This window comes from Ciconia boyciana, chromosome 14, assembly GCF_034638445.1.
Source record: "Ciconia boyciana chromosome 14, ASM3463844v1, whole genome shotgun sequence".
NCBI lineage: Eukaryota > Metazoa > Chordata > Aves > Ciconiiformes > Ciconiidae > Ciconia > Ciconia boyciana.
In genome coordinates, this window is record NC_132947.1 from 9,157,980 (window position 1) to 9,184,734 (window position 26,755).

At 42.5% G+C, this 26,755-nt stretch overlaps 2 protein-coding genes and 1 long non-coding RNA gene across 23 annotated transcripts in view; 1 reads left to right on the forward strand and 2 right to left on the reverse strand.

Annotated features, from left to right (window-relative positions):
• Nucleotides 1-1,842: 1,842 nt before the first annotated feature.
• Nucleotides 1,843-6,958, reverse strand: LOC140659352 (uncharacterized). Of its 2 annotated transcripts, XR_012045106.1 has the most exons (4): nt 6,703-6,958; nt 5,905-6,617; nt 2,775-2,895; nt 1,843-2,112 (listed from the first exon to the last, which is right to left on the reverse strand). It is a non-coding gene; the product is annotated as an uncharacterized lncRNA (long non-coding RNA). The 2 variants fall into 2 exon arrangements; XR_012045105.1 differs by having other exon boundaries at nt 5,905-6,958.
• A 948-nt stretch (nt 6,959-7,906) lies between these two features.
• ADNP (activity dependent neuroprotector homeobox) overlaps nt 7,907-26,755 on the forward strand; it is a 33,224-nt gene continuing 14,375 nt past the window's right edge. Inside the window, exons 1-7 of one of the 20 annotated variants that reach the window (XM_072878883.1) lie at nt 7,907-8,092; nt 11,045-11,094; nt 13,388-13,510; nt 16,330-16,425; nt 18,542-18,700; nt 20,040-20,085; nt 21,280-21,586. In XM_072878883.1, the coding sequence (XP_072734984.1) occupies nt 20,047-20,085; nt 21,280-21,586 (346 nt within the window). In that variant the 5' untranslated portion in view covers nt 7,907-8,092; nt 11,045-11,094; nt 13,388-13,510; ... (1 more) ...; nt 18,542-18,700; nt 20,040-20,046. Of the gene's footprint in view, nt 8,093-9,301; nt 9,767-10,645; nt 11,007-11,044; nt 11,095-13,387; nt 13,511-16,329; nt 16,426-18,541; nt 18,701-20,039; nt 20,086-21,279; nt 21,587-26,755 lie in introns of those variants that run through there. The other 19 variants (XM_072878884.1, XM_072878893.1, XM_072878892.1 and 16 more) reach the window with 19 other exon arrangements.
• PARD6B (par-6 family cell polarity regulator beta) overlaps nt 16,562-26,755 on the reverse strand; it is a 97,907-nt gene continuing 87,713 nt past the window's right edge. Inside the window, exon 9 of the mRNA XM_072878915.1 lies at nt 16,562-16,692. The gene's annotated coding sequence lies outside the window, so the exon portion shown is untranslated. The remainder of the gene's footprint in view (nt 16,693-26,755) is intronic.

Genomic DNA, 26,755 nt, shown 5'->3' on the forward strand with positions numbered 1-26,755 from the left:
TATGAGGGTGGTGAGGCACTGGAACAGGCTGCCCAGAGAAGCTGTGGATGCCCCATCCCTGGAAGTGTTCAAGGCCAGGTTGGATGGGGCTTTGAGCACCCTGGTCTAGGGGAAGGTGTCCCTGCCTGTGGCAGGGGCATTGGAACTAGCTGATCTTTAAGGTCCCTTCCAACCCAAACCATTCTATGATTCTATGATTCTATGTTCCCTATTTCTTTTTTCCCATTTGCCTTTTCCTGGTTTTATAGACCCTGCTTATCCCCTCATCATACTCAGTCTTGTCTTTTTAATTTCCTCAGACAAGAAGCCACACTATGTGTTGCTATTCTCAAAATGTTAGTAGCAGACTATAGTAGAACAACAGTTGTACTATAATCTTTAGAGATCAGGTGCCTAGAACTCCATACAATGTCTTAAATATTCATGTACTAGGGATTTATATAGTGGCATTTCAGTTTTCAGTTCCTTTCTTAATACCATTGCAATACTCTATGTGCCTTGTTTTGGCCACCACAAAACACTGACTTGACATTTACAGAGAATTTTTCATTTTATGTCCCTCGTTTTACAGTTCTGCATAAATCAGCTTTTCTTAATTACATCCATATTCATTTCCTATGAAGGCACAAATACTCTGCTAATGTACTTTCTCTATTATACTTTCTTAGGAATCTGTGTCTGCAAGCACTCAATCATTTGGCAAGAACAGGAGTTTTAATTCCTTCCTGGCTTAAATTGGTATATATCATGGATGTATTTGTTTGGGCATGTTTAATGAAGAGGGGGAAGAAGGTAACTCACATTTTGCACCGGTAATACTCACTTTCCCCTGAATGGCAAACTGATTACCTCCATCGGCAGACAGGCAAGGCGCTGGGAGGACCTCTTGTTCTACTATTGTGGGCTAGAGATTCAATGTGATGTATGAAAACTTACACAGCAGGCTCAGTTGTTCAAATCCATTAGAACAGCCAAAGCATCTGCTAAACTTCAAGCATGCAGTCCCAACAGACTTGAAGTTAAAGAAGAATGGGTTGTGGAGTTTTGCATGGCATATCTCAAGGATTATCCTTGACTTAAGTTTGGTGCTTGCACTCTGGTTTGAGAGTACTTTGGAACGCACATCCCCAGTCAGAGCTCTGCTGCGTGACTTAAGCAGCCCTGTATTAGCATGAAGTTTTTATCAGACAATCTGGAGCCCCTGCTGTGAGATGAAACATATAACTGGGGGCTACTAAATTTGATACCCCCTCGTGTCCAAGGACTTGGCACCGGATCAACTACACCACATGGCAGCTGGACTGTGAGCAGCTGTGGTCTCCTCATGCCCCTAACACCCTCAATAGTCCTGCCTCAGGGATATGCAATACAGGTTCCTACCCTGAGGTGTGGATTTTGTCACTCTTAGTCATATGAAGATTTAGGTATGTAATTCACAAGGTCAAGCAGTTTAATCCCTCTGACCTAGAGCATTATAATTCTGAGGCTGGGACAACCACTTCAGACAACCAAGGCCTGGTTAATGTATCCCACTGAATGTGAAACCAGTATCAAAATGAGATCCCTAGCTTATCTGTTTTGGGTCTTGTGGTGAGGATTTGTCTGATCTGAGGTTGAAGGGAGTTGGCTTCAGTTTTGGTTTGGTTTTGGGGTTTTTTTTTTAATCTGAGGCTTTAATCTGAGCCTGCAATAAAGATGTACCTAGCTGCCAATGTAAGCACTATCATGAAACATATTTTCCAGTGGACTGTGTAGAAAGCCAACTGCAAGGTTGCACAACCTTCTGCATATCAACAGTAAAAAATAGTGATGACTAATCAATAATATTTATTTAAGGGTCTATCAAGTTTCCAAGTATAAGCATGGATTGAAATCTTGGCACAAATGAATTGACAGATTGCTTACTGAGTTCAATACATTGATGACTTCAGCAGCAGCTTTTCAACAGTTAGCATTCCAGAGTTGTAGGCAAATTTTAACATTAGGACCAGTATGAACAGCATACATGCAGACGAGAGTATTGCTTATCAAACTTTACCATTGTTTTACGACGTATTACCTCCAAGACGCCATGTGTAGAAGACATGAATAAAGAAGGTAATCACAGAACCTCTGTAAAGACAGAAACTTTTTAAGCATAATTTCCTCCTCAGTTCCTGCCACATTTTACCTTCTTTCTTCAGGCATGGTGGCCATTTATAACTTCTTATAGACTGTGATTGTTACTGTTCAGGGGAAAATATATTGGGACTGGAGAGAAGGAAACCAAATTGCAAATTTTAATCCAAAATTAGATCTGAAAACTCAGCCCTTGAGAGAGGGATTTCAACAAAGCAGCAGTGGGCAAAGGTAATAAAATGGAAGGTTATCCCTGCAAGGTTAGTTGCACTGACTGTTCAGCAGAAATTGGTACAATGGTGCATCATAATAAAAAAAACCCAAACAAGCTTGCGTTTGGCTCACAAACTTCTTTCCTGTTTTGACTTTTTGCAAAGATGTCACACCCCTAGGAGGTGAACCCAGGCAAAACCACAGCTGAGAACTTGATGTTTCCTAGGAAGCTGAGGATGGTTATCTAGCTCCTAAAATGCTGTGCTCTCAGGAAGGGGAAAATCTGAGCACTAAATTATACTTCTACTTTTTTTCCAGAACAGGAAAGATCTTGACTGAGCTCCTACAGTCACTGCTTGAGAATGCTTTGGGGTCTTCTGTCCCACTACTTCTGTGCAACTACAGAGGGGATACCCAGGAAGAAAATAATCAGATTTACTTACTACATGGCGAATTTCATGTCATGACTGCAATGTGTTTGGAGAGCTCTGGTTTCTAGTCCAGTGTTCCATTCTGCTTGCTCTTGCAAAGAAGGCATATGGCAGTACTTTTGATGGGTGGATCCTGTCAAAATAATTATATTACTTATTGTACAATGCAGGGGAAGTGAAAAAGACAAGCTGCTTGAAAGTGATAAATTATTGAAATACTGAAGTTAGGTGATTTTTCAATTTTAATCAATGTCTTTCATTAAGTAAATCCAATCTGAATGCAGTGTTTCTGAAAGCATTGACAACACCTAAGACGTCAATCCTATAACCACAGAAGGAATGTAGTTTGTCATGGCAGTACAGCATCACCTCCAAAGGACATGATACTTGACTGACCAGCTTCCAAGTGAAATTTAAGTGTTGCTTATAACAGGTAAATTTCTTATTGGCCTGACTAAGAGATCAACCTTTCCTTTCAAGTTATCCCAACCAACCAAGCAAACCTATCTTAAGCAGCTCCAATCACAGACCTGCTTGATACGAGTATCTTCTGATATCAAAACAAGGAGAAAAGAAGGAGAGTACTCTGTGTCGAGGGATAGTTCTTTCCTGCTTTCATCTTGATACAGACTAAATTTGGTTCCTTCCTGGTGACTTTTCCCAAAGTCATCTTCATGGAAGATGGTTAGAGAATGGTGACAGATGATGAAGTGTCTAAACAACATAGGAGCTAGATGGCTTAATGGGTCTAATCGTTGTGAGAGCAGTGATCTTAATGCTGCTGAGGATTAACTTACTTGTATTTATTACATAATTAATTATCTTAGGTGCTTAAAGCCATTGATAGTTGTCTTAATTATTTTGTATTTGAATAAAAAACAAATAAAGTACTGCTGCTAAACTAGTACAATTACGAACCTGGGCACAATTTTGACCTGAATCAGCCACACAACACATGTTCAATTATACCTATTCAACTTGGGAATGCTAATTGCCTCCCCTCTGGTGTTAAGTGTTTAGTCTCTTACAATGCTATGATTTTACTGATTTTTCTAGTGGCCATAGTCTATTGTGAGAAACAATACCCACTTCTGTAATATAAAAAGTATATTAAGACTATTATCATCAACTTTTGTTTCATTTTTTCACCTCACTCTGTACACACAGGAGAAAAATGGGCTCAGGACACCTTTTCTCCTTCTTGCCCACTGCTGGAATTTTACCTTGAAAATCAATCTTTTCATCCAAACTTTGTATTATTCTAATCTTTCTTGCCTAACTCGCTAACTGTTGACAACTGTCACCCTGTGCAAACCACCACGAAAACTCTGACTGAACTAAATGAGAACAAGATCTTGCCCATCACTTGAGGACCGCTTTCTACATATACCCTCTCATCCTTCCCCTCAATTTTTTCAGCCCCGTCGTTGCAGACTTTACCCCAAAGCAGGCGATGGCTCACGTTTGCTCAAACTGCTGCTGCTACATTATCCTTCCCTCCTGTTGCTCTCTCCCTTGCCTTAAAAAACTTTGCCTGCATCACCCATCTTGCACGCCGAGTGGGTATTTCTGCCTTCTGATGCTCTTCTTTCTATCCATATCTAATGTAATTCCCCCTCACACCAAATTCCAGTTTCTGAAGTCTTCACAAATTGTTTTCCATACTCTTTTTGGCCCTAATTCTGGACTGGGTCCCACCATCATGGCTGGAAATGCTGTTTCCAGCTGGAAATTCCTTGATACTGTTGATATTGAGGAAATGGTTAGAGGACTCTCTATCTTTAGCTGCTCTGGCTGCCAGCCTAGCCTGGAGGCTTCTTCTGATAAGTATCAAGAAACTACAGCAAGATACAAAATTCCTCTGATGCTTATACTCGCACCCAGAATTCAGGACATGGAAAGATGTCCAAAAGCCTGTTCAGTTCTCCTGCCTGGATTCCAACTATTTCTGCTTGTGCTACTATATCCTTTGCACATACCTTCATGTTGTGTTCATTCCCTTAAATATCTATCAAATACAATTTCTATTTCCAATTGCATTATCATGTTCCATTAAACTCAGTTCCTCTAACCTTCAGACACTTCTTACTATGTTTTCTCAAATTCAACCCTTAGATTACAAGGTCTATGGGTCAGGGATTTGTTTTTCTGGTGCTGTTGTATTTTTACACATTTTTTTCCTGTTGCTGTTGTATTTTCTTAGAAATTTATTTTTGATGTGTAATAAATCCATGCTAGAGCCCTAAAGTATGGTGGTGACAGATACAGTCAAACGGGACAATCCTCCCCAACCCTCCCCTTGCCCATCTGCCAGGCATAACCAAATGACCCAAGAGTGTCTTGCAGCCTCAAATCGAAGTCAGTGTGTGCTAACTTCCATTTCTCGTTTCTGTTACTACAATTAATTTTCTCAGTTAAGTATTCTTCTATACAACCAAAAGCATCATATGGACGTACAACTCTCAGTAGGTGAGGCAACTGAGGCAATCATTCTTCACTCCAAACCATTTAGAATTGTTTATCGTCATGGTTTGTTTTCTTCCTTCAGAAAGAAGGAATGTTTGTGTAACAACACTGTATTAAATGTGCTGCAAACATTTCTCCCTTTCTTCTAAAATTTAATTTTAAGAAGAAAACAGAAGTCTGACCAGTAAGAGACAAGTTAGGTAAGTAAAAGTGTGTTATAATGCACCACTAACAAGTGATGTGGTGCAGTAAGAAGTGGTCAATGGTAATGCATAAATAAAGTCTTGAAACAGGAAGGTCCTAAAGTTTGTTTGGGGTTGTGTATTTTAGTCGATAGCAATCAAACTGCCTTAAGCAGAAGCCAGTTGATAGCTTCTGAATATGGTACTGGCTGGACAACGTTTCAGAAATGTTTTCCAACATACTTGCTTAATTGCACCATCAAAGAAAAAAAATATCTACTCTTGGAAGGCAAACTGAAGTTACTATAGAAAAACCAAACCAGCTTTCTTTGCTTTCCTTAGTTGAGACATACTTCACGTATGTACATCGCAGAGGAACTTTTAAGTACCTCAGGTCTAGAAACCCTTTTGTTGCTAAAGCACAAGCCTTGTTTTTGCAGGTAAGTTTTGTGTATTTCCATTCTGTTGTAAATGAAAGACTTCCCGTGACTTACCGATTCTTATGACCACTGATGTGAAGATACCATGAAAGTACCTGGTGAAATGCAGGTGTGATTTGCAGACAGTGACAAACAGCGTACTTCTAAATTCTGCCAAACTAGAAAGTCTTAAAGCAAGCTAACAAATACAACAAAATGTCACTAAATTCTCCATAAAAGCCATTTATGTGAATTGTGACAAACACAATTCGGCGTACGCATTTTCAGGGTATCAGTCACTTGAAAATGTAGGAGATCCTTGAATTTTATGAAGTCTAAGTAATTTATGACAACTTTTCTATGCTTTTATACTCCAGGCAATGATTCGAAAACACGGACTTTTCTTTCTAGTATTGTAAGGCTTAACTGCAAAACGTGTCACTCTGAACCAGAAAGGTTTTGAATGCTGAGGATGGAAGGAATTACACTTTACTTCGTCCTTCAAGTGTTGGTGTATTTTTGAAGTAACAAAAGCCACCATTCTACACCCTTGTAGGTTTTTTTTTCACTGTGCCATAGAATTGGGCCTCGTTTGTTGAAGAGATCTTGAGCATGTTAGTCCTGATCCAGGAGGAAGAATGGCACGTGGAGTCTTGTCACGATCCAGATGTTACTGCTCTGAAATGACACTTCTGAAGCCGATTCTTTGTCTCCTGCATGTATGTGCGGGAACACGTATGCACAAAGCTCGCCACAAACATGACACACATCCACCTTTGGGTGCTTGCCTGCAGTAAATTAAGCCAAAGCACAACACATTTAGATTTCAGGGAGCAGCAGCGTGTAAATCAGCCCCGTCCTCTGCCACCTCACCGAACTTCCTGATCAATCTCGTGGTAGCTCACGGCGGTGACCCCTGCAGCGCGGGTCCCTAACGAGGCACTCGAAAGAGCCGTCGCCCAATTCGAAGCCTCCCGCCCTCCCCTCGGCTGCGCCCGGCCTGCGGCTCACCCCGGCGCCGGGACCGGCCAGCCCGGCCGTCCGGCAGCGGGCTGCGACGGGTCTGGAAGGGCACGCCCGGGCGCGGGCCGCCCCCAGCCGCCCGCCCGCCGCCTGTGGCGGGCCGCCTCGGGGCCGAGGCCGAGGCCGAGGCCGAGGCGAGGGGCCGAGGCCGAGGCCGAGGGGAGGGGGCCGCGGCCCCGGCCCCGGAGGCCGCGCCGCCGGCGGCGCTGTCCATGGTGTGAGGCGAGGCGCGGGCGGCGGGGGCTCCGCCGCGGGGCGCGGGGCCGGGCGGGGCGCGGTCCCCGGGGGCCGCGCGCGCGGGGTGGCCCCGCCCCGCCCCGGGGGCGGGCTGCGGCCCGGCGGCGGCGCGCGGAGCGGGGCGGGCGCGCCCTGAGGCGCCGCCGCGGCCGCCGCTCGCCGCGGCACGGGACCGTGTGCTCCCGGCCGCGCGGTCACGTGCGCGCACCGCGGTCACGTGGGCGTGCTGCTCGCCAGGCGCGTGCCCCCGCCCCGGCGGCGGAGGCCCCTCAGGACAGGATGTAGTCCCGGCTGGGGGCGGCGGAGGGATAACCGGGCGGCGTCAGCTCCCTCTCCGGACCCAGCCGCAGGGCGCGGCGCCTCCTAGCGGGGCCGGGGTAGATCCCGCCGCTGCCGCCGCCGCCGCCGCCGCCGGCTCCCTCCGTCTCTCTCGCGAGAGCCCCCCCCCTCCCCCGCCCCCGCTCGGCGGGGTTATGTAACCCGCCCGCCCGCCGCTGCCGGGGCGCGGCCCGCGGGGCGGGATGGGGGCCAGGCCAGCGGGAATCCACCGGGGCTCGGGCCCCCTCCCCCCCGGGGCGCGGCCCCCTCCCCTCCCGCCGGACAATGAGTCCCGTATGCTAATGAGAGTTTCGCGTCACTTCCGCTCTTTCTCGGCCGCCATCTTGGCCAGGGCAGGTTCTGGGCAGGAGGGACCCGGCTGTATTGTCTGCAGGGCGCCCAGGGAGCCCCCCGCCCCGGAGCCCCACACCCCGCCCCGGGGACCGAGCCCAGTGAAGCCGCCGCCGCCGCCCCCGCCCCCGGGACCCGCTCACCATAGGCCACCCCCGCACACTCGCCCCCGCCATCCAGCCCCCTTTGTCTCCCCCGCGCCGCCGCCGGCTCCGCTCCGCCCGCCCGCCCAGGGACCCGGGCGGCGCCAGGGAGGCAGCTCCGCGCACCCCCACCCCCAGCCAGAGGTGCCGGGGGAGCGCCCGCCCTCGCTGCTGAGGAGAGCCCCAGTCAGGTAGGTGTGTGCGCGAGTCCGCGGTCCGACCCGGGCGGGGGCAGCCCCCGCCCGCCCCCTCTCTCCCTCCCTCCCTCCGCCCGGCCGTGCCGCGGCCCCCGGCAGCCCCGTCCCCCACCCCGGCGGCGGGGCGGGAGTCCCGCGCCGAGCCCGCCGCCCTGCCCGCTGCAGCCGGGGGGCTGCGGAGTTGGCAGGCGGCCCCCTCCCCCGGCCGCACACATGTTGAAGAGACTTCGCCGCCGTACGGAGGCCGCTTCTGCTCCGGCCGGCTGCGGGGACCGCGACGCTGCCGGCTTCCCTCCCTTCTGCCCGGGGCCCGCGCGGCAGATGCAGCCCCAGCCTCCTCCCTTCCCCCTCCCGGTGGGGGGGGACCACACACGGATGTGTCCCGGCAGCGGCTGCGATGGCGAGGGCTGCGCTGGCGGTAAGGCGAAGTGAGCGGGATGATGAGCCGGTGAATGGGTCCAGCATCCCGGCGCTGCCCGCAGCCTGCCGGCAGCCGGGCGCAGGTCCCCGCGGGCGGAGTTGGCGCTGGAGCGAGGTGCTGGCTGCCGTGCGATGAATGGGGAGCAGCCTCCCTCCGGCAGCCGAGGTGTCTCTGCCCTGCCCTGCCCTGCCTGCCTGCCTGCGGGAAAAGGCGCGATCCGCCGCTGGTATCCCGAGCCGAGCACCAGCTGCAGGATGGAGCAACGTTGACTCACCCATCCCTCCTTTCCCTACCCTGGGCTATAGCTGCCGACACCCGTGTCTCAGACAAAGGCGGGGGAAAGCGAACCCTAAAGCCTCGCTCCGCTGCCGGGCGCTGCACCCCCCTTGTCACGCACCCCCTTCGCTTGGCGGCTGCAGCCCGGGGGCGGAGGAGGCAGGGCGGGGGGGGGTGACATTTCCACAACAAGTACCACGGCGTACGCGATGCCGGCGGTGCCCTCCCGCCTCCCGTTAGGTCGGTATCGTCGCTCCCGGTTTACGGCCGTGGAAGGAAAATACCAGCCCCCACCCAAAATGCACCGCAGCCCAGCCGGCGGCGCGGGGCGGAGTGCGGGAGGGAGGCAGCAGGGGGCGCCCTCCCCTCGCCGGGCAGGGCTGCGGCGGGGGGGGCGGGCGGGCGGGGGAGGGCCGGCGGCGCGGCCGCAAAGAGCCGGCCGCAGCCCCGCCGCGGGGGCTGCCCCGGCCCCGGCCCCGGCCCCGCCGCTGCCGCGCCCGGCCCCCTGCGCCGGGCGGGACGGGCCCCGCCGCGCTGCTGGCGGCGCGCCTGCCGTCCCGGAGCCGAGCTGGCCCGCCCGGCGGGGGCTTCGGGCCGCCGGCGGAGCGGTCGGAGGGCAGTGCTGGCGTCGGCGAGGGGCAGGCGGGCGGTGGGACCCGCGCTGGGCGAGAGGGTTTAGAGCACATGGAGGGTTTCGGGCGGTTTTGCGAGGCTCGTACGCGAGGCTCTGCGGAGGATGTTAGTAATGGTATCAAAACTTGGTTGTGGCTTGTGGTGCCGTTTGCTTTGTAAACTTGCACGGCTTTTTTTCACGCGTTCTGGGCGCATGGCTGCCGCGGCAGAAACTTGCAGTGTGTGAGGCGTTGCTAGAGCATCGAGTGCTTTGTCTGGGGCCGTAGGCGAGAGTCCGGATAACTGGGCACTTTGACGTTTTGATACTCTTTGTTTACTGGATGTATTTAAGCCGTTTGGTAGGTGTGAAAGAGGTTTTCATTCCTTTTCGAGAAATTCCCCCCTTTTTTAAGGTCGTTTTTACTAGCTGTGTTTCTATTTATTTTTACTACTATTTTGTATTTCTATTTGGAGGTACAAGGTGTATTTGAGATAATGGAGACACATGATTCCTACCTGTCAGGGTAGCATGGACCAGCCTTAGCTGGCTCCTGTGTAGCACAGCCCGTATGTGCTGCAGGCCACCGGCAGTGTTTCCTCTTGCAGCCTCTCAGCTACTTGGAAAAACTTTCACCTGGGGACTCTGGTAACTGTAATAATTACAAGTTCCCATCCTAGGCGAGACAGATGGATCATCCTGTTTAAAAAACAGATTTTATTTTTTTTCTTTTAATAGCAAAGCTTGCTTCCTTTTTAGATGCTCATTTACAGATGTTGGGCAGTAATTTGATATCAGCAGATCAACATCTACTGTGATACGTGTTGAAATCTTAAAACATTAAAAAGAGACAACAGAAGAGAAACAGACTATTGTTAATAAAATTGCACTTGAGGCTGATGGGCTGTAACATGATTGTTACCTTTCCTGAAGATTATTACAGCAAATACTTCAGTCAAAATAGAGCTGTCCTTTTTTACACACAACGAATAACTACTTCTCCTCCAAAAGTGATACAAAGCTAAATGTTTTTGTACTTTTTTTGAATACTAAGCTGCCCTTTACTAAAATTAGCATTATTTCTTAATTAACTTTTGAAAATGACTTTTTGGTATCTAATAGAAATGAGATGCTTCCAGTGCTTGGGGACAACTCTCTGAGATCATTGTAAACTGATACATTTTTACTGCCTCATTATTAAAAAAAAAAAAGTCTTTTTTTTTTTTTTAGCTTGAAGTGATGGTCCATCAGACAGATTTATAGAAAGCATCTCTCTAGGTTACTATAATTTATGTTTGAAAGTATATTGTGTGGAACTACTAGAGCTTAAAAGTCATTAAGAGCTTGTAAGATCACTTCTGTTAAGTTTTAGGAGGGAGGTGTTGTTCGGATGGCAAGTGATGGGGAAGGTGAAAGGTGGCTGCGTTTGCCTGTAGGTAAGACAGAAAGTAGTGAACAATGGCTGCTGCTTAGAGTGCTTAGGAATGAAAAACCTTCACAGGAGAGGAACTTCTTGACTGTTTCGGAAAGTTCGTGCCCTACAGCGTTAAGTATTAGCTGCACAAACAAAACATCTGGGAAGACTGTATGTGCTCTTCAGGGTGAGATGAATAACTTAATTTTTTTTCTGTATACGTAGGATAGAAGTTACCAGTTGTCAGAAGATGCCCATTAGCATTTTCAGAATTGGTATGTGTCACTTACAGTGGTATATTACAACAGCATTTTAATTAAGCTTTAATAGTATAAAGTAGCATTTGTTAGGTACTTACCAAACTGAACTCTACAGTTACTGAATTCGCTATTAAATTCTAGATGAATGCACGTACAAATTTTCTGTGGAAGGTAAGTTGTGCTTCTGACACACTGCAGAGTGAATAATAGATGATTATTCCCAACCCAGCTTTACCACTCCATAATAAAAGTAAATATTAAAATTTAAAGTAGCATTCCTGGAATACATAACCATATCAGAATCCTATCACTAATCAAAAGTCATATAGTCCAAATGTGTATTTTATAACTTTTTATTAAGGTGGCAGCTGATTTGGTTGATGTAAAGAAAGAAATTGGAACAAATGATTTTGTGGGAGCGAAGACAGTGCTCATGGGTTAATTTATTTTGAGGTGGCTGCACGTAAGATTTAGTGGCTTGATAGGAAATTTATTGGGGTGGGGGTTTTTTGGGTGGTGGTTGGTTTTGTGGGTTTTTTAAATTGTTTTGGGTTTTTTTTCAGAAAGGGGAAGTTATATTTGCTCCACTACTTGAAGTTGGTTTAAGAGAGACAAAATTCTATACATTGGGCATGAACAAAATTGTGTCAGATATGATGAGGATCCTAGTCTAAAGTCTGTAGGACATGGGTGCTGGGAGAGAGGCAGTGAATAGCATAGGGCTGCAATTAATTGATCAGCTGATTAGTGTGGTCCACAGGTGTCATTTGATCTGCTTTATCTGCATGGGCAAAGATGGGGTGTTTTTTAAATTATTAGTTCAGCTGAGTTTGTATATTAATAATGCTATGTTTGCTGGGATTGGTTTTTTTTTTTTAAGATGTATGTAACATGCTTGTAGAAAAAAGATAACAGCTGACCACATTGGCCTACATCTAAACAAGCATTACAGTATTGTTTTATTATATTAAATTAAGATCTGCTCTATGCTGAGATTTTTTAAATATATATATGGGGTATTTTTTAATTAGTATAATAACAGTATAATTGTGAACATGGAGGTAGTCCTGCTCATATAAATAATATGTTGATACAGATGTATGTTTCCTAATTAATAGTATCAGCTATGGAGATGAGAATAAAAGGTACTGGTTTAAGGATAATGTAATTTAAATGTCTGTATATGCATTAGAAGAAAAAGAACTAATGATGTTAGTTTAGTTAAAAAAGAAAAATCCTATACTTTCTGTATATGTAGAAGGTTTGTTTTGGCTCACCTGACACATTTTGGGAAGAATGCCCTTGCTTTCCTAGTCAGGATGGCCAAATTGACCTGTTCATTTTGAGCCATCAGCAAGTACTTAGATCTGGTATAAAAACCGAATACATGTTCTAGATTTGAATAAAGACATTTTTAGAGAGGGTATAACTCCTATTTCTCTACCTGAGGGCCATACACCTCAAGGAAAAAACTGCATTGTTCAGAGCTTCACTATAGCTAGCTGATGTTGAAAGGCAAACATAAGGCTCAAATTTAGTGTCTCTTATTTCACATTAGTACTTTTGAATGTGCATGTCGGTTGATGGTTTTGAATAAGAGTGGAATAAATACCATTTTTTCTGCAGTGAGTCACTTTCAGTTACCACCATTTATATCCTTACTTTTTTTTTTTAAGGTGGCATTAAAGATGATTTGGATGAAAACTGATACTGGTTGTTGGGTCCTAAATGTGTAGTTGACTCTATGAACACGTCACACCTGCAGGTTCTTGGCTATCCAGATCATGGGGCAGAATGTTTCATTTAAAATCTACTTCTCAAGTAGTATCTAAAACAATTTACAAGAAATAGAAATTCAGTAACTGTGTAAACAGCCTGTCCACTGAAGTAATGCATCTTCAGCTCATTTAAATGTAGGAAAAGGGCATGCTCTCCAGCCTGGCTTCACTGTTTGGTGTTTCTTCCCTACCCCCAGCTCCTCTTCTCTTTCAGGCCTCAGCCTTCAGGCTTGCTTTCTTTCACCCCTTTTTACCTCTTCTATGTCTTGATTTCTGATGCGACTCTCTGTCTATTGATTTCTGGTGTGACTCTGGATCTGATAGTTCTTCGCTTGTGCTGCAGCTGGGCCAAAAGTCATTAGTGATGCAGATTCATAGCAGCAACAGTAAGGGGGCAAAATGTCTCTTGAAATCTAAGTAGGCAAAATAATTGTCTTAAAATGCTTTTTTCCCCCCTAAAAAGTCAAACTGAAGTTTGTGATCTTTTGTTTTTGTTTTGTTTCCCCATTCCTGCTGCTGCTGCTATGAAGCCTTTTGAATATCGAAGGTTCCCGAGTCAAACCGAAGACAGCAGTAGCTGAGGTGGATTAACGCTGGAATGTAGTCAGGGATTGGAACACTTGGGAGCTATGCTTAGACAGAAAGGGAAAGAGGTAAGAAATGTGAAGTGGTAAGACTGATTTTAAGCTCTTGTTTACAGACTTTACCCAATCGTGTAATGCCAGCATTTGTGCATAGCGTGTGTGAAGTGGTAAGGCAAAGGAAAAACAATTAGCATCAGCCTACTTCACCGACTATTTTTACACTTTAAGTACTCAGATGCTAGCCAGTTGGCGAGATCCTGTCAATATCTAATATATCTGCTCTCTGAGAAAGCATGTATTGGCAGGGTTTTGGATGAGCTTGTAAAAGTATTTGTATGCTCTCTTTTGTTTCGTTGATTTGTTCTGCCACTTATACCAGCATGCAAGCAATGCATTTTACTAGTTAGGACACACTAAGGGATGCAGCTTCACTATTGGTTTAAATATATCTGTGTCTGTGCTGCCACTGGAAGGAGTGGTATGAGCTACGCTTCCTGCCACCTTACTTGTACCAGTCCTAGCACTTCTGTTTGGGTGAGTGAAGGAACTGCTCTGCCTGAAAAACTCCTTTTCAGTTGGATCAGGTCTCCGCTCTGGCTGTTGACACAGTGGTGATGTCAGGAAAACATGACACAAGAGAAGGCAGGACTACTGTTTTCACTCGCAGTCTAATCCAATTGCAGTTTCACAATCAGTGTAATCCAATCATAAATTACGTGTATATTGATTACATGCTTTGTTCCTGCACGTTTTACAGAGACTTCTGTGGCACTTTGTTTAATTATCCAAATGTTTTTGTGAGCTTTGGATTGAAAATTTCAGGATGATTCTTGATTTAATTTAAATGGTAACTGCTAATTCATGAAACATGCTTATATTTCCAAAATAATTTTTATTCTGGGATTGTTCATGCTTAGCTACAATCTAGAGGAGGATTATTTTGGAATTGTAGAGCATATTCATGCAGCCTTTTTTCCTGATCACTGAAGTGTGGATATCATGGTGTAAGCAAATAATATCCTTTGTGCTTCAGTGATCTCCAGTCTTGATTTCAAATTTCAGCAAGATGTGCAGGCTTTATTACATTTCAAACTGAAATCTTTAAGAAATAGCCCTAAACAAGTGAGGCTATCATATTGAGTATGTATATTACATATTGATTTCACTGCACATATGTGGATGCATATAAACATTTATCTTTTGAGATCTTGAACAGTCACAAAAGATATTAGTTAAGATGGCAGTAGGTGCGTAAGCCTACTTCTTTAGCTGCTAGTGCCTCTAATTTAAAATTTCCTATACACTGAAGTATAGCATGCCCTAGAGAATGGATGCAATTTAAAATTGCTTTTCAGAGTGCAGTAGAGATTGCCAGAATTGATGTGTGTTTTTATCATGTGTGTTCAAAAGATCCTTCTTTAGAAAACGTTCACATTTAGCTAATGCCATTCTTTAACATACTTCAGCTTATGTAATCAAAATGAGAAAACCCAACAGAAATTCCCAGCAGAGTGTGAGGTAGCAGATTATTCATCGAGAGTAGAAATAAGGAGTTGTGGTTCCCAGAGCAATTGAAATTTGGCCATTTTGTGTGTTATAATGGGGCACAGAAATTACACAGTGTACAGAACTTTTACTACTAAACAAAAGTTGATAAGGAAATAGTTAATTCCCTTTCAGTTTTGCAGTTAGTGTACACACCCACCAGATGGAGCTTCTGGTACCAGTGGAAAATTCCAGAAATCGAGCAAGAATGAGAAGAGAAGACTTAGAAGATCCCTGTCTGCTGGACTGCAGAAGATATTTTTTTTTAACCTTTAAATAAAAAATGAATGGAGAGTAAGACATATCAGCCTTACTGATTCCTTTCACTAGAACTGTCTTCCATAGAAGTTTTTCCTCGATGGGAAGTTGGAGTTCTTAGTGCAAGAGTCACCAAGCTGAAGCTAGACAGTAAGCTCCAAAAAAGAGATAAAACAGAGCTTCATAAGCCCTTGCTGAAAATTGCATATAACCACTGAAACAGCATGTTAAGGTTTTTAGCCTAAGACTTTCCTCCAAAGAATTTTAAGTGGGGTTTTTTTGGTACCATATTTTAGATGGACTTACCTCCTCTCCTGAAGGAATATTTACATAGGATGTCCAGAGGAGTGGTGTGAAACAGTCCTTTTCATTTGACACACAACTTGAAATTTTTTTGGAGGTAGCTGACTTAATCTCTGAAGTGATTTATAAATATTTTTCAATTCTTTTTTTTGGCGAAGGGACTTCTAAGAAATAGACTCTTTGGATGTGAGGAGGAGTTAGGGTGGTTTCATGTGCACAGTGCTGCAAGAGTTTTACAATGCTTTGACCAGATAGCAAAATACATTTGTTGATTTCCTTCAGGTCCAAAATCTTAGTTTTAAAACAACATGTCAGGTTTTTCCAGAGGGTTTCATTTGGGTTTTCTGTTCACTTTATATCTTTCTAATGTGCCTAGTCCTGTTTTGGATATAGAGACAAGTTAAAGGACCTTGCATATAGAGACAAGTTAAAGGTCTTGCAGGCTTGTGCTCGCTGATGTGCTAGCTTAAAGTTGAATTTAAGTGCTGGATCTAACATGACAGCCGTGCACGCAGAATTATCTAGTTGGAGTTGAGAGGTGTTTGTTAGATGGAAGTTAGCTGAAGACCATCCTGTTACATGGGCAGAAGCTTGGTGTTGCAGATGGTTGAGCTGATAAGGCTGAGGAGGTGCTCTCTGTTTAAAATGTTGCCATGAGAATAGAGCCTGTGCTGTTACAAAACAGCCTCCATCCTAGGATTATAGCGGACTTGAAAAATGAGCCCTTAGTTGTCTGGCATTTCAGATGTGTTGTTAAACTGCAAATCTCATTACCTTCACAGGAGATGTGGGTGCAAAGCCCTCTGAAAACTAGGCCAGCAATGCTTAAATAAGGAGGAAGGAGAAGAATCCAGCAGAAGAAAGTGAAAATGCTTAATGTAAGCCAGTGATAGATGTGTTGGGAGTAGACTCTTTACTCGCTCAGTGCAGGGAGGGGAGATATTTCATTGCAACTCTTACCTTTTCAAGGAAGTTTTCAGTAGTTTTCAGTTCTTCCAACTTCTCTGTTCTCCCTGATGGTTCTGCTCCTGGTATTTTTGATTTGCTCACTCTTCCCCGAGATACCTTTCTGCTTCCTGACCATCACTCTTCCTCGCTCAGCTGTCCTGGAATTGTCTGGTCCCAAAGTCCCAGCCTTCACCTTGCTGCAGGGACAGGCCATCATTGTCCTCATGTGAATATAGAATATTATACAGCATCATACTATATAGCATCATTTAACCTACATACGTGAGGAGGTTGCTTTTCTATTGCTGTGGGAACCATAGGTTAATTTTCTTGCATATTTTTTCTCGTCTTTTAAGAGATTTCACTCAATGTTGCACTAACAGCCTTCTTTGCAAATCTATTCCATGGCTGGCTTTTTAGAGCATGCTATTAAATGCAGTTAGCTGGGCAAATCATTAAAAGTAGACCTTACTTTAAATGCAGTTGGAGTAGGGAGATAAAAAGCACAGTATCAAGAAACTAACAGTCTTGTTTCATTTCGTCCAGGAACATACAGCTGCTGTCAGCTCTGATACATGCTACTATGTTGTGCTGTTATATGTGAACCAAGAACTTGTTCAACTTAAAATACTAGCAAAATAAGGGCTAAAATAAAAGAATTTTGGATTATATAAAGTCAGAAAAATGACAGATGCTTGGTGATTCTTGTCAGCAACACAATGCAGGGAAGTGATACTCAGTCTTCACGAGGCCCAGTATGGGATGAAGTACTTCCCTGTGCTCAGTATTCCTATCTTCAGACTGATACACTAATTGTCACTGACCTGCTCTCAAGGCTGATCAGTCCTCATCCAGAAGTGTGCTTTCTGCAATGAGGACTCAGTGGGAGAGAGCTAATTTGGCCTTCATAGAGATACAGGGGCACAAATTCTACTTTCTAGTTAGAAAATAATCCTGTATGGAACAAAATAACCCATCATCCTTACCTATTTGAAGATATGGCTAGTGGTCTTGTTAAAGAATATGCAATATTTGGTTTTGCCTCAATGTGAAGTATTTTAAGAATTTTGTCTTTTCAGGTTTCTTAGAACATTTTAGTATCTTCTGTTGACGCTGTACTTGCTGAAGAAAAACAATTTGTACTTTAAGCTGTGGGTGTTCTGTCTGAATAATCAACAGAAATTACAATTAAGAATTTAAAACCCTTATTACTTGGAAAAGTAATTATAAATAACTCAACAAATTTTGCTTTTATAAACTTTAGATTTGGTTGTTCCAGACTTCATGATACTGATGTTATGTCTTGTGTTTCCAGTCTGTTCAAGACTGAGTTTCTGTCCATGGGTGATGTGAGTTGAAGAGGTATCAGTCTTCCTACAGAAGCATAATCATTTACATGCCATGACCCAAAATGGTTTACTTCATGTCCTCCTACTAGCAGCACTGTAACTGAAAATTTTAATCTGAATACTTCCCAAATGAATGTATATCCCTAGGGTTGTGGCTGACAGCCATGTCACCTGTTTGATCTCCCATAGTCTTGTAATTTAAGGTGGGACTGTGTTTCTATGGGAACCTTCTAGGAAAAATTACCTGTACAAGGAAGTGCTGTTGGTATGTTACTAAGCGTACCTCATCTGTACAGGGTGCAGCTATGCTACCAGTACTAATAGCTCAGATGAGGTGTAAACTGAGTTCCTAACCACTTCACTCAAAAGGTTATATGAAATGTGAATAGGACCATTTGTCTCTGTATCCTGCTGGATTTCTGAATTGGGTAACTTAATTGAAATCTGAGCACCAAAATATTCCTCAGGTAGCATCACCCAGTGTAATCTGTTGTTTAAGCCACAAACCTGCTAAAATTTCTGCAGCACTGTTAACTTGCTGGAGTGCACTCTACGGTAGCTCCGTTGGCAGTAAAGGTACTGTAAATGTGGTTGATAATTAGCATTGGAGTCCTTCGCAATGAAACGTACATTATAAATGTAAGATTGCCCTTATTACATTTCTTATCTCTTGTCTTTAACACTTTGTTTTGTACAGCAGGATATGATCCTTCTTCTATGTCCGGGCTTTGGCCTCACACAGTAGGTGTAATATAATCGCTGAGGTGGGCGTTCTGGAAGGAGAATTATTTTTGGAGGCTTTTGCATGAAACTTGTCCAATGAGTCTGAGACGCCCAAGCACCATTAATTTTGGAGGTAAATGCCTCATAATATGTACTGAATAGATTGGGAAGAGTTAAGAATTTAATTTGGCGAAGTATGGGCAAAAATAGTGGAAAGGATAGTTCTGTTTACTTCTGACATTTGGACATTTTGAACTTAAAGGAACACCAACTTGAACTCTAGAAAAATTGGGGTTGTGGGGGGCTTTGAGCTCAATCAGCCTGGCAGCTTCACTGCATATTAATTAGTTGCCTGGTTTAAAATTTTTCCCCCTCTTTTGGTTTATTAAAACCAACAGAGGCAAAAGTGAAAGATTATTTTGACTGCAAGAGAAATGACCAGACTGCCTGAAGTACTCTCACGCTGAAACAAACTGGGGAAAAACCTGTGGCTTGTGATATGGAAGTTCAAAGATACATAATTTAAGTTGGATGTCCCTTTACGTTATTTCTTGGAATCTGACATTTCTTATTTGAATCTCAATTAAAATGTTCAATTTTGGAAATTCAACTGAAATGTTTTTATTAAGATATTTTCTATCATTTGTCTATAAATTGGTCTGTCAAAGTGGGCTGGGATATGTATAAAGGGAGGAGAGGGAGGAATACTGTAGTTAACAACAATGAAAAGATAAAGCTAAATGGAGGGGAAAAAACATCAACAAAACAAACAAAAACAAATGAAAGAAAATATAACAGTTAGTCCCAAAAGAGTTTTTTTAAAATGACAGATTTTCAGTGTCAGTACTTGCCTTGGGAGGGGGGAGAATCATTTGCATGAAATATTATTTACTTTAACATGCTATTGTTATTAGAATAAAATCAGGTTACTGATAAAATTATAAAGATAATGTAAGTTTAAAAAGTTAATAAGTTTACTCTAGTAAACCACAGTAATGTAGTACTGGCACACAGCAGCCAATAGAGAAATTAAAACTATTTTAAAGATTTACAGTGTCTGGGTTGCACTGACGATGTTGATCCTGGATTCTCATTGCTTTCTGATTTTAATGATAACTGTTATTGAGAAATATTTAATACTTAAAAACAGGCTGTCTAGTAGAGAGCTATCCTGCAGTTTTTAATGAAGTAATTTTTAGCATAATCTCAATTTTATGCACTAACTTGTTACCAAACTGCATGCATTTTTTTATTATGCTGTTTCACTCTGCTACAGCCCTTCCCTTTTAGTACTGTTATGGATATTAAGAAATTTGGGGTTGAATTATTGGAATGAAAACGATGGGATCATGATACATACCTAATGAAGGCAATGGACTAGAGTAGTGGGTTTAAGTGTGCGGGGGGGTATATTATGTAGGGAAAAGGAACAGCTTTTAGAATAAGGGTTTGAAACATTGCTTTTTCTGTAGGAAAAAGATGGAGTATTGCATGCTGGGAACAAGTGCTTTCCATAAGGTAGCTAAATTTTAAAAGTACATTTGTTTCATTTTGTTTTAGGCTTTGCTTAAGTATTCTAATCTAGTAATTTTGTCCTTTCTGCAGTTTTCATTTTGATTAGACCTCTGCAAAACTCTCTTCTAAACAAAAATTCAAAACCAAAAACCCCCAAACCTGGGCCACAACTGCAGTTTGACATTTCTGAAACGTTGCTCAATGTGTACAGAAGAGTATTTAAAGGATATTAGTAATAGTATAAATTCTTTCTGTGGTCTGTTTTGTTTTCCATGATTTCAAAATTGCAGATATTAACACCAGTAAATTTAAAGATGTGCACATGTTGGATGACTACAGAGAAATGACCAAAAGTAAAGAGTTCGTTAAAAGGTAGTCTTCATTGACACCTCTTTAAAAAACAAACCAAAAAAACAACAAACAAAACAAACCCCAAACCAACAAAACCAGAAAGCCCCACTCATCAGGAATGCTGTCGGCAGAAACTCCAAGTAAATAGTCACATTCTTTTTTCCTTTGTTCTTGTGAATAGCAAGACATAACATACTTGGAGAAAGTTTGAGTAGATGAGTCAGGACTTATTTCATTAACTGCAGTTAAATGTTTTGGCCAGGTTTCCCGAGGAAACAGAGCTTATACAATTTTTCAGATTGTGGTTTGTCTCCTAATCCCCCCTCCCTCCTCCCAGCCAAGAAAAAAGTTGGCCATTTTCAACCAAATTTGGTAGAAATGGAGGTCTGAAAAGATAAATAAGCACATTTAAGTTTCATTAACTGTAGATCTCCAGTAAGAGAAGAAACTAAGGTTTGAACGTTCCCAAGTTTCTTTCACAACTCTCCTATCAGCCTGTTCCTTCAATTGGATGCAGCAATGCCAAGCGGCTGCTAAAAACTCTGTGGGAGGAGTTGTAAGGGGGAGGGGAAAGAAATCATACTGCTTAGACCCGGGATTTTAGGGGGTTGACTTTACACGTGCACCACCTGCAGAGGTGCCAGTTAGGTGTTGTGCCTGGAGCTGAACATAGCAACTTGCCTGTCATTATCTAATACAGAGCTAGCGGAGGGTTATGAAGGAAAGAGAAGAAGCAGTAAATTGTCTTGGCTTAGTATTTGAAGTATTCAGCTCCAAATGAGAGTTGTTGGTGCCTGACTGAGTGCATGTATAGTATATTATTCCATGGATACGATATTATTACAGGTACAGCAGCAGCTCATGATGCCCCGTAAAGCTTTTCTTTCCCAGAAAGAAAAGCAGGCTTGTGCCAGGGAAAGGGATATGTTAAAAAAGAGGAGGAGGCGACAAGACTATCTCAAAAGAAGCGTGGAGCCGCAGAAAAATGCAGAAACAATAAAATGGCACAGGGATGATGAGAAGAGGAGAGAAAATGAGCAAGTTAAGGACAAAGATATCAAGAAGCGGTGGAGACAGGATGAGAGAGAACGACGAAAGAATGTGGACGCTATGAATTGGCGCAGGGAAGATGAGAAGAGGGAAAATGAGCGAGGTAAGGACCAAGAAGGCCAAGAACCAGCAAAGAAAGGATGAGGAGGAGAGGGGGAAAGAGCGACGAGAGGACGGACCTTTTGAAGCAGCGGAGGGATGATGAGGGGGAGAGGGGAAAAGAGAGTAAGAACAGTTCCGTTTTATAAGCATGTGCAGAAATAGCAGAAAATGTTACTATCTTTTAGTTTCAAATTTATAGGAAATCTGCTTTAATGAACTATAGTTCTTACAGAGCTAATTAATAAGACAAGATTGATCTCAGTATACATGTATACAAACTCAAAGTCACAATGGGATAGAAAAGGCTGGGTTCACACATTGCTAATGAAATTGTCTGTTTTGCACACATGCTCACACATAATACTTTCTTCAACAGTACAGTTGATGATACTGTGTTTCAGATCACCAAAAAGTTTAGGTTTTCTCAGTCTTCACAATATGAGTAAATAAGAGCATTAGGAAAGGAAGGGTCAACCAAACGTGCTCATAAGAGAAGGTAAAACTGATATTTTATTCTTTTTAATAATGTGCCCAAGAGATAGTTGTAATTGCATCCCCAGTTTTATTCCGAGGTAAATTACTTAACAAAAGTTGTATGGAAGTGTAAATTTCACAGAATGCTCTTAAGAAGCAGTCAGTTTGAGACGCACATTTCTGTGTCACTAGATCTAAGGTGTTGGCATCAAATCAGTTGCCATCACATTTGATTTGATAAATTGCCTTGGCATCAAATCTGAAAAACTGACAAACAGTAGATATTTACAGTAGGAAGACCCCTTCTGAAGTTGCATTTTAATTAAATTTTATATAAGATTTATTTATCTGGAGTTATAAAATTTTTTTTTTGCAGTAGCCCTAAAACATTAGTTGTAGGCTTATGAACTGGCAATGGATTTTTAATGGCTGAGACTCTAGTCCTTTGGAAGTGCTTCTAGTCTAATTTAGAAATTTGAGCCCTTAGTGTAAAAGGGGTGGTGCCTTTGCATACACGATGGTAGTTTGCTCCCATCTTTACAGCTGGGGATGTTGCAGCCCTTCTTGGAAGACTGGGCTGCTTTGCCTGCAGGGAGTTCACAGTAAACATTGGGGGGAAGGGGCTGTCACACTTAATCTTTGGTGAAATAGTGCCTCTTCTAAACAGTAGTAAAGAACTAGCTATCAGGAAATGAGAAACTGATTCAGTTGTCTGCATCTTTGGGATTTTCTGTATTTAACGTGTTTGTTTTAGGATTAAAGATCCACACTTTTTTTCCTTCATAAAAGTGTTTTGGCACCCCTCTTTTGACTGATCAGTTATGATGAGGCAGTCTGGAAGGACATAGCCACAATAACAAAGAGAAGAGTTGTGCAATTAATAAGACCACTAACTCCTATGTGGCTGTGTACTGAATGTGGCTGAATAATTTTGTTACTCAACAAAACCAAAATGGTCAACATACTGAATATGCATAACGGTTTTCTTTTTAGTGCTGATCCTTTCAATTGAGCCAAAAAAATAAATTCACAGTGTTTAAGGGCTAGGGTGAGGGGTACATGTTGCTTATTATGAGTAACTTTATATATTTCATTGTGAGGGGAAAATGTTCTCAAAATGAGTTACCAGCTTTCCACCTCTATGTTCCTCTGAGGTTTTCATTGTAGGCCTGGGAATCATCAGCTGGTAAAAGAAATTGTATGTCAAGAAAATTGATAAATGCATGTAAAAAAAAATTGCTTCCAGGAGCCTCGTTTTTCTTTCTGTAACTTTCTTCTCTCTTCTTCATTCCTAATTTTCACTCAGTACTCTCTGGGAAACTTTAATTTTGTAGTTTTCCTTTTCTTGATTGACTACTTCTTCTAACTGCTCTCAGCTCTGTGAACTTAGATAAACTTAGAACTATGTTCATAAAATTTCGAAAGGAAATAAATGGAATAGCCAGATAGTAACTTTCCAATTATTCCTCTAGTATCATTAGCGATGTTGACATAATACTTTTCTTGTATATTAAAAAAAAAAAAGAAAAGGAAGAAAAAAGGTAAAATAAAAAAAAAAATCATGTATTCCACTGGCTTGGTTCCACCAGTGGACAGGTACTTCAGAAGAATCAGTGGCCATTGTAAAGAGCATTAGGATACCTAGCCTACTCATACAGGTTTGAGATGCCTGAATAAAATGCACTAGGGACTAGGGGGGTTTTGTTTGTAGCTTCTGGGGATTCCATAACTGTTTTTTACTTGCCATTTCACAGCGATGGTCTTTACAAACCTTGTTGAGTGAAGACATCTTCCTCAATGAAATGTTTAGGGTTGCCTACAACTCTGTGCTCGCTGGTCATGGAAGGCTTTCCTAATGGTAGAAACTGAGAGTGTGGTAGTAAGAAAATGGTGTAATTTTCAGTTAAGCTTAAAGAGAAGAAAATCTAGACTGGTGCTGTCTTGGTTCCTTTACACAGCAAGATTTTCCTCCACGTTATTTCCGTAAGTCTTCAAACTATTTCTGGGTGAAAACCACCATTTTACTAACAAGACTGTGACATTAGAAATCTATTATACTTGCTGCTTGTTAGAGCTGTAACAAAGCTCAAACATGAAACAAGCATAGTAAGCACTTTGAATAATGTTGTCCAAAAATGAAAATAACATGACGAGGCAGATTTGGAATATTTGCTGAAGATTTTAGTTGAGAGAAAAAGGCTGTCTTGTTCTGAAACTGATGCATCTTTCCCAGAATCAGAACAGCATTGTTACCTTGTGGGTGCTTTGAAGCTGTAGACTAGAAGATCCTCTATTTCGTTGTTCTAGATAAAGTTGGCAGAGCTGAAACAGTCTAACATCTGTTACCTGATGGTATCAAAGGTAGCAGGCTGCAAGGCAGCTCTTCTGATGAGGTCCAAAATACAAAAGACCCACTGGAGAATTAAGATTTTAGTTTCACTAAAATAGAAACAGCTTTTGGGGTCTAAAGACAGGTGGAAGCTTTCTCTTTTTTTATCACCTCTGATAATTTGACTGATATAGGTTTTTTGCTGTTTTTCCCTCTTGTATTCCTTATCCTGTCTCTCCTGGGTGCATACCTTCCTGTAAGGTCGTAGTTCTCAAGTTGTGGATACAGCGTATTGTGTATGAGATCAGTACGTCCTCATAAGGGAGGACTGTTTGCACTGTGAAAAATATGTAGTATAAGAAAATGTTAACTGTTGCAATATAGAACTCTAAAACAGGCACGCAGCATTGCATTTTACATGAATTAATTTTCCAAATAATTGCACAGTAATCTTTTTTTAAATTCATCTTTTGACTCAGTTTTCTAGGTGGTTCCAGTCCCTTGGTAACTGATGTGTTAAAGGGCTGAACTGCATGGCCATGTTAACTTGAAGTGCTTGAAGCTAGTACAGTGAGGATAGTTTATTTTTATTAAATACTAAAAGTGGTTTAAAAATCACTTAGAGTAACATAACAGGAGGATGTGTCAGACTTCACATTCTGGATGTTTTTAGAATAGTGACTGCAATTGTTTCCATCTGGAATTTGAAGTGCTAGTAAGAGTAGCAAGTTGGTGAAGAGGTAATTTGGAGTTGAAAGTCACTACAAGTCTGTCTAAATGCTAAAATTGTTTAAAAAAAAAAAGGTGATATGTTGAAGAATTTGGAGTTTGAAACTTCTCTGGGACTATGTGGTGGTTAATTTTTGGGCTAGACCTTGTTTCCTTTCTGCTTTTTTGTCATGCCATAAAAATTAGAAGTCTTTATTTCCTGTGTCTTAGCATACTTGCACTGTTCGGTTCCTAAAACTAAACAGAAATGGGTTTCTCTAGTAATGGGTTTGTCCCTCCTGTTCACTTGAATTACGTGTTTTCCTGAATATTGCTCACACTAGTGCTCCCTAGAGCATTTAAAGGTGTTACACAATTTTTTCACCTACCAACATTTTCTTTTACCAACTATGGCTAACAAGGTTAGAAAATTGAGTAAAGAGAAAAAGCCCTTTGCAGTGAAGCAATACTAACCTTGAAGTGAGGTCCCTTTTTTGTCACAGCGGTGAACCTGAGTTCTTTGAAAACACTGAAGAAACCTTTGATTTTAAACAAATGAAGCACAGTGTTGTTGCCTCTTTTGGCCTGCAGTTTTAGTTGCTTCCTAAAACTTGGACACAATTATTAATTCTAAATAAATCAACCTATATTATGTCCTGGCCCATTCCCATTTCAGGATGTGATTCTATTGAGTGAACTGAACTGCCGGTTCCTGTAGAATTCTCAAACTTCAGAAGTCTTTGTTGTCATTTTATGCCCTAATTTTGAGGTTATAAGATGCACATATCAGAACTGCACTTGAGATTAAATTCTTCCTTCCTGAGACTCTTATAGCCTGTTAAAAGCCAAAGACAGTGCTTCAGTTCTCCCAAGCACAATACTGTGTACACACTTTGAGTTCTGTGAAGTCTCTTAACTGTTGTTCCTCTGCTTACCTTGCAAGTAGTCCTTGCTTTTTCACAAAACCTTCCCTCCAGCCCCCCCTTCAGATTTTTGGATGAAGATCTGAGAGTACGTCGATCAGGCCTTTTTGTTAACGCCTGTGTACTAGCTAGGAAACTTTTCTTAGCTTTTTGTTCATGCTTTGCATAGTGCTTGTTACCCGTAGCAGTGAAATAGCACTGCATGCAGTTTGTCTAAAATAGGTCTTTGCATCTCCAAAACGTGGCTATGACATGAAAACTGAAGTATGGTGTTTCCGATTTAGTGATGATATTTTGTTCTTTTATGGCTTGTCTTTTCTGCTTGTATTTGGCTACTGAATTATTCTAGGAATCAGTACCTGGCTGTGGACTAGACCTTTATGCTAGGTACTGCATAAATACAGAGCAAAAGAAGGTTCCAAATATTTCTTACACAGTTAGTCTGCTTATTTTACCATTATTTTGTGACTGGTACAGTCAGACACTGCGTACAAGCACACTAACGATGAGTGAGATCTTATTAAATCAGTCTAATTTTTCAGAATTTCTTATAACTAGGTTAGTAATCAATTTTCTTAGGCACCTGAAGATACTACCTGAATATTTCTAGTAAGGACATTGTTGGTCTTGTGTTTAAGTAATCATTTATTCTCTCCACCCAGCACTTTAGTGTAGATTGATGTGTAATTCAATGTACGAACAAGGGCTTCCCAGTGTATTTGTAGGTGGGACCCAA